Source organism: Echinops telfairi, unplaced genomic scaffold, assembly GCF_000313985.2.
Source record: "Echinops telfairi isolate 266 unplaced genomic scaffold, ASM31398v2 ScPeMD7_10;HRSCAF=50, whole genome shotgun sequence".
Taxonomy (NCBI): domain Eukaryota; kingdom Metazoa; phylum Chordata; class Mammalia; order Afrosoricida; family Tenrecidae; genus Echinops; species Echinops telfairi.
The window spans coordinates 5,475,411-5,483,474 of record NW_022103907.1 but is presented as its reverse complement, the minus strand read 5'-3'; the positions used below and the strand labels follow the sequence as shown (position 1 = coordinate 5,483,474).

The following is an 8,064-nucleotide window of genomic DNA, read 5'->3' as shown; positions in this document are numbered from 1 at the left end:
GGGGGGGGCTTTAGTAAGCATTGACTTGATGGCAGTGAATTTGGTTTTTTGGCTTGGATAAAGTCACTGAGTCAGAAGGGACTCAATGACAGCAGGCTATGAGATTTTAGTCAAGCCGCTAGATTCAACTACCACGGAAAAGGCACTATCACTGAAGATCAGTGGTCCCAGAGTGTCTGTTGATTCAATATCACGTAAATCCTACAAGGAAGAGCAAATGAACACACTAATGCTCCGACTGGCTTTGAAGCTTAAGAAATGGTAGAAAATATTCCTGGTGTCTTAGTTTCTTAGCGCTATTGCAACAGAAATACCACCAGTGATTGATTTTAATGAACAGAAGGTACTGGGCTCTAGTGGAAGCCTCTCTTCTCTATCCATTCTGGGGGAAATTGATGACTCAATTCTCTAGCCCTGGCTTTTCTCTGCACTTCCCAACCTCAACAGGGCATCTATCTTTCCCTTAGTTGTGTTTGCCAGCGTGGTGCCTCATTGCCTCTTTTTACATCACAAAAGTGGTTAAGACACACACTACGCTGATATGGCCTTATTAATAAACAAAAGTCCTATTTTCAACTGGAGTTAAATCCATGGGTAAAAAGGGTTAGGATTTGAACATATTCAATCCCTAAAGAGGAGCTTGGAAGTAACAGACAGACATGTCTGACCAAAAACTATATTCAAAAGATAATACGCATATCTACATTTAGGTTTATTTCTGTCATAAATATGAGAGTTCCATAAAAAGACTTTCAAGATAAGAAATTAAGAATATTTGTTTTATTTTTAAAACTTCTTTGTGAACGAGAAATCCTGATGCAAGTATACTTCGTTCTAAACACCCACCTACAACTACTACACAGAACACTCCTGTTATTGTCTAATAATAGAAAAGCAGAAATAAATCAAGGTTCTACTCATCAATCTCTAAAACAACAATAAAACCCAAACAAAATCCGTTGCTGATACAGTCATTCCAATTTATACCAACGCTTTAGGACAGAGGAGAAATGCCTCCATAGGAGTTCCGAGACTTCATATTATTAAGAAGCAGAATGCTACAACTTTCTCCCACAGAACAGCTGGTGGGTTCAAACCATCACACCTTTATATAGCAGCTAAGCCTTGAACCACTGTATCACCAGGGGCCCTCTAAAACATGTTAGGTATAGCACGGGTTACATATTGGGCTGCCAACCACAAGGTCAGCAGTTCAATCCACGAGCTGCTCCACAGGTGAAAGCTAAGGCTTTCTGTTCCTGTAAAGACTTTGTCTCAGAAACCCACAGAGGCAATTCTACTCTATCCTATAAGGGTCACTATGAATTGCTATCAAATCAATTGTAGTGGGTTTGGGTTTTAACATTCTTAATCCATATTTTTATAGCTCTCTAATAGGCAGTATCAGATTGTTACAGCTCTGTAACAGGCAGTATAGAGGCAAAACAAAACAACTTACATAAAAACTAGCTTATTATTTACCCAAACACACACACACAAAAAAAATCGGAGTCACAAAATTTTTCTTATTATCTTGAGTTCTAGGTCTGGAGGTCTTAACATATTAGAAACTTGTAATAATAGCTCTGTAATACAAAAAAATCGCACAAGAAATAATTTTCAGTTTTTAAAATTAGTAACTTTTATATGCAATTAGGTAACAAACTGAAAAAACACAAGGAAATGAATAGTAATCCAATAGGAATACTGATTACTGCTTTGTGAGAGTCTCAATTAATATGGCCCCTCCAGTCATAATGCCTTATTAATATATTATAATTCTGGGTTTCATTCGCCTGTGGCCACAGTCCCATTTTGGAGGGCGCTATCAGTTAACAAACAGGAATAAAATAGGATTAAGATCTGACCTTAGTGCGGAGTGGGTACCCAAAGCCCATCTGTAGGCAACTGGACATTCTCTTATAGAGGGGTCAAAGGGAGGAGAGGGGCCAGTCAGGGCACAGTGTAGCAATGATGAAACATGTAACTTTCCTCTAGTTCTTAAATGCTTCCTTCCCCCCACCACTATCATCATCCCAATTCTACCTTACAAATCCGGCTGGACCGGAGGATGTACACTGGTACAAATAGGAACTGGAAACAGGGAATCCAGGACAGATGAACACCTCAGAAACAGTGGTGAAAATGGCGATACTAGCAGGCTTCATCAAAACAAAAAAATTATATCATTGTGAATGAGGGGGGAGTGCAGAGTGGAGACCCAAAGCCCATTTGTTGGCCATTGGACATTCCCTTGGAGAAGGGTCTCAGGGAGGAGACGAGTCAGTCAGGGTGCAATGTAGCAACGATAAAACATACAACTTTCCTCTAGGTCCTAAATGCTTCCTTCCCCCACTATCATGATCCCAATTCTACCTTACAAATCTGACTAGACCAGAGGATGTGCACTGGTACAGATAGGAACTGGAAACACAGGGAATCCAGGACAGATGATCCCTTCAGGACCAGTGGTGTGAGTGGCAATACTGGGAGGGTGTTGTATGAGCCCCTGATAAAATGATTAAAAAAAATACCTAAGGTATTCAGAAAACCAGGAAAGTCTAAAAATGTGTAGAATGCATGTTATTATTTTGTTGATGCTTACTTGTTCTTACAATATACCAAAACAAACAAAAAGAAAGGAAAATGGCGATACCAGGAGGGTGGAGAGAAGGTGGGAGAGAAGGGAGGAACAGATTACAAGGATCTACATATAACCCTCCCTGGGGGACGGACAGCGGAGAAGTGGGTGAAGGGGATGTCAGACGGTTTAAGATATGACAAAATAATAATAATAATTTATAAATTATCAAGGGTTCATGAGAGATGGGCAGTAGCAGGGAGGAATGAAAAAATGAGGAGCGGAATCCACGGGCTCAAGTGGAAAGCAAATGATTTGAGAATGACGAGGGAAACAAATGTACAGGAGTGCTTGACACAATGGATGTATGTGTGGATTGTGATAAGAGTTGTACGTGCCCCCAATAAAATGATTTAATCAAAATTAAAAAAAATCTGACCTTAGTAGAGGTTTTGAATTGGGCCAGACTTTTTAAAGGCTATCTTGGTCACTGTTACTTATTACTTGTGACAAAAGAACTTACAGCTGAGCGGAAAAAGCTGCTTCCGGAGTAGCCTGGGAAGAAACCTGGCAGGTAAAATTAGAAGGCCAATGCCTACTAAAAACCTCCTGCCAGAGGCTACAGGTCATGTGTGCACATAAATAAGATATAGGTCAGGAGTGGAGAATAAATTTTTTGAGTGAAGAGTTATATTTTAATTTGATTACACCACTGAAATTCAATGTAATTTCCACCAAACGATCTTTCCCTGTTATGAGCCTGGTAAGAAGATGGGGGAAGACACTGATAAGATTCGACTGTGAGTAATTGTGAACGCAATTCCTTGTGATGTCACTGCTGGCAAGAACCAGTAGTGGAACGCATCCTCGGACCTAGCAGCAGGCTTACCTTTGCATGACCTTCGGCTTAAGGACTGCACAGCACCACCCACTACACCACATAAAGACATTTGCTCAAACTTTCAAAAGTTTCTGTGGGACACTGCAGTGATTTCACAGAATCCAGAACATGAGAAAATATACTCCAGGGAGGAGTCAAGGGGACATGGAGCTGAATAGCATCTTGGAAGAGTTGGACATTTGGGATTTCCTCTCTTCTTCAATTCCTTGGGACTAGTTTGGTATTAATTATTTACAAAAGCAACTATTAACTATTACCACTGGGATATTTATTAGAAAAGGGCAAGGGCAAACATGATCTAATTCTAGATCTGGATGAGGATCACAAAAAGTACTTTATAATAGTTCCACTTAATTTTTTTAATGTTAATAAATAGGGAAAGACTACAATCCCATACATGGCAGTAGTGTAATTTATTACAAAGAATTTGATTTGATTTGGACAATGTGAGCTGCCTGTTTGACATCCATGTCTTTACTTCCTCTTATGATTCCCCAACTTTTGTACTTCAGAGGAGGCTGATCAGCCCTGATCATGATAGAAACTCACGGCTAGGGAATCAATGCCAACTCATCGTGACCCTATCGGGCAGACAGAGTAAAACTGCCTCTGTGCCTTTCTGAGGCTGTAACTCTTTACCAGAGTAGACAACCCTGTCTTTTTCCCCACAGGGCAGCGAGTGGCTTTGAACTGTTGACCTTGCTGTTAGAAGACCAACACCAGGGCTACTATAATCACGGTTACTTATCAAGAAAAAAACAGTCAACTAGTATACAGAACTCCCCTAGTCACAGATACTGGCCCATGAATGAGTCTTAGACATTTTCTAAAAACTTCTGGAGAGGTACCTCATTAACCCCCCTAACCAACAGAAATGTATTTTCTCTCACAAGTTAGGGAGCTAGAGTCTAAATTCAGAGCTCTGGCCCTGGGAGAAGGCTTTCTCTGTGTCATCTCTAGATGAAGGTCCCTGTCCCTTCAGGATCTACTTCCTAGTTCCTTAAAGATCTCCATGTGGCTTGGCTTCTGTCTTCCCTGGGACTCAAGAGATTATCAGTGCAGGGCACACAGGTGCAAAGGGCATGCTCCATTTTGGTCTCTTTGTTGGTAGAAGTGAGGTTCCTCCAGTCTCTCAAGCTTGAAAGCCACCAGTAGAGATGCCAGGTTTAAAACAACATATTGTGAAAAGCACCAATTTTATAGTCATGCAGCAAAAATCAGACTAAGGAAGAAGCCAACAGGGCAGGTCAAAACTGAGGCCATTTCAGAAAATCAGGGCCAACATTTTTAAGGGTCATAGATTACAATGTGAATAGCACTCTCTGATCCCTTTAGTCACTTATGTAGAGGGTAAGGTGAAATAGAGGAAGACAGTAAACAATATGAATTGACATTGTTTGCAACAATGGCTCAAACATAACAGTTATGAGTTTGGTGCAGGCTAAGGCAGTGTTTTATTCTGTTGTACATGGGGTTGATAAGAGCTGGAGCCAAATCCACAGCATCTAACAACAATAGTTGCACAGAGAATAATCTGCCAACTGGATTTGGTGGTGTCCGAGTTGGAGTCACAGGATTAAGCCAACAATATTAAGTCCATGGGAGAACCATGGACTGCCAAAGAACAAACAGATCCATCTTAGAAGAAGTTCAGCTAGTATGCCTCTTAGAGGCAAGGATGGAGAGCTTTCATCTCATATACTCTGAATTTATTATCAGGAGAGACCAGTCCCTGGAGAAGGACATCAAGCTTGGTAAAGAAGAGAGGCAGAGAAACAGAGGACGTTCTCGACAAGATGGATGGACACAGTGACTGCAACAACGGGCTCAAACATAACACTTGTGAGGCTGGCACGGGATAGGGCGGTGTTTCCTTCTGTCGTACATACAGTCACTGAGTCAATGGCACCTAACAACAACAAAGTTGGGTTCTACCAATTGAAATAAAGGAATTGTGTAAAGTAACATTTAGTGACCAGGTTGTCTAGCTGGTAATTTCATTTCCCAGCTCTGTATGGCAGAACACAACAGAACCACATCTGTCACTGAATCCATTCTCAGTTTTTGTCCTAAATTAGGGAATTTAACATTAACAGTGTGCACTGTACTTCATAGAGAAGAAGTAACTTGTTATCAAAATCTCCTGCTCCATTCCCACAAATTACCACCCACAAGTTCTCCTTACACACTGTAAATGAAATATACAAAATCAAGAAGGAAGTTCTCATTGTAAAATTTTGGTGTTTGTAATGTGATGCAAAGGTACTTATCCGAATCTTTCCCTTAGCTGTTATATTAACCAGCATGGATTGTGAAGGCAACTATAATAAATCTTCGTATTTTTGCTCTACTCATACTATTGTCCTTTATGCCCCTCGGTTTCCTATTTTGTTAGCATGTGGGTTTTACAAGCACAACACATTCATTGTGGTGATTTCTGAAGCAACCTATGAGAAAGAAGAATAGGATGTTTGGCATAAAAACATGTCTGATGAGGTTGAGCTGGGCTGTTAAAAAGGTCAACAGAAAAAAAAAAAAGAAAAAAAAGGTCAACAGTTTGAAAGCACCAGCATTCCTTGGGGGCAAGATGAGGCTTTCTGCTCCCATAAAGATTTACAGTCTTGGAGGCCCACAGTGGCTCTTCTACTCTGCCCTACAGGGTTTGCTATTAGTCAAAATCAACTCAATGGCATTGGGTCTGAATTTGATGAGGTTACTGATGAAACATTACTACATACAAATACATCAATATCTCCTGGAAAACTTGAAAGAAGCAAATCGGTTATGCAGCAAACAAAAAGTACTGCTTATTTTAGATGACTACTTCAATTTCAAAACAAATAATATCACTGTTAATTTAGTATAAGTTAATGCCCACAAAGGGAAAATTCTGTCAGTGAGCACCTAATGCCAACATGGAAAATTAATTAAGATCATGGACTACAACACATAGTACATGGACTTGAAAAAGATCTCTCTCCAATAGCATGATAAATCAACCTATTAATGACCTGTTACATCATTGTAAAGAGACAGATAAAAGAAAAACAGCTTCCCTATCCAGATTGATGACTCCAAAGACTTCATCAGTTAACTATTCATGCTATACAGATATGGAAATGGTAGTGAAATTAGAAAGAGGGGAGAAAAAAACTGTATTCCATAGATGAAAACAAAGATATATTTCATATTCACATATAAAAACAACAACAATCTTAGAGGATCTGTATGGTCTTCCATACCGATTGTGCCCAGTCAACGACTGGTCCATTGAATGCTTCATTTCCCTGAGAGGAGGGGGGAAAATCCTAACATTACATTTTGAAAATGAAATGAAAGCAATTCTCTCTAAAATTGTCAGAAATTCTATAGAAGACTGGGGGATAGAAGAGTGGTGGGATAGAAAAGTTATCAAAGAAGATATTTGGGCTAATAAATGAATTGCACGAGTGCTTTCAAAACAGAATTTTAAAAACAGTAAGCCAAATTCTGCCAAATGTTTTACATAAAAAGAAATGTACAGAAACTCGCCTGTATAACTATATCATTTTTCATCACTTAAACTAGCCAAAGTCTGTAGATGTCCTGGAGAAAATGTCAGGAATTCAAATGCATTTAAAATGAAACAAAATCTTTAGGAAAAAAAGTATTACACATGGAAATCTTAAAAAGTGTCAATTGTTGCTTGGGTAAAATGAACCATATCAAGTAATCTCAATCCTTAATTGAAAACCACTTAAAAGAAATGGAGAAAAGAATGGTCATTTTCCCATTTTCAAACAAATGTACAATTGGCTGGTTGAAGGACCTTTGCTCTGAATATTTTCTCAGCCTGGGTCTGCACTGCGTCTGTTAATGCAGTCTAAAGATACATTATGGTGACATTTACCAATCTGCTCCTAGACATGTTCTAGACTCCTGGGAAGCAACAATGCAGTGCAATGAACAATGAGTATTTTGTGGTAATTGTCACCCTTTAAAAATATTTGGCAAGTTGTTTTACATAATAAGCAACAAGACCAAGGCTAGAATTCTTCATTCCATTGAAAATGAAATCCAAGTGTGCTTATCTGGTCTGAGAATTGGATGTTTACATAGCAAAAATCAACCACTAGTTTCACAGTGAAGTAAACATCTAGCAATGTTCATTTTTAGTTATAAGAAAACCAATTTTAAATATACAGGTACAGAAAAGAGAACAAGAAACCCTAAGAATCTATTTTCCAAGTCTCAGGCACATTTCTACTCTACGATTCAATATTGTCAACAACTTTCCATGTTGAAAATACTATATCCATTTATAACAACTTTCATGTAAATTAAATCTCCCTCGTTGACCATTAAATCTCATTTTAGCACAAAACACTTATTTTAACAGATAATTTATTTGCTTAGTTTTCAATTTCTGAGTATAAATAAACATTTAATTAAAGATAAGCTGTTTTAATGTTTGTGTTTTCTTTTTTCTTTTTAAACATTTTATTAGGAACTCATACAACTGTTATCGCAACCCATACACACATCAATTGTGTAAAGCGCATTTGTACATCATTCTCAAAACATTTCCTCTCCACTTAAACCC

The 8,064-nt window shown here is 38.7% G+C and overlaps 1 protein-coding gene and 1 pseudogene across 1 annotated transcript in view; one reads left to right on the top strand and one right to left on the bottom strand.

Moving 5' to 3' along the window:
- Window positions 1-3,531, bottom strand: part of BIRC6 (baculoviral IAP repeat containing 6) — a 203,808-nt gene extending 200,277 nt beyond the window's left edge. Inside the window, exon 1 of the mRNA XM_045287023.1 lies at window positions 3,471-3,531. Coding sequence (XP_045142958.1) covers window positions 3,471-3,531 — 61 coding nt within the window. The remainder of the gene's footprint in view (window positions 1-3,470) is intronic.
- Window positions 3,532-3,626: 95 nt separating this feature from the next.
- LOC105979391 overlaps window positions 3,627-8,064 on the top strand; it is an 8,908-nt pseudogene continuing 4,470 nt past the window's right edge.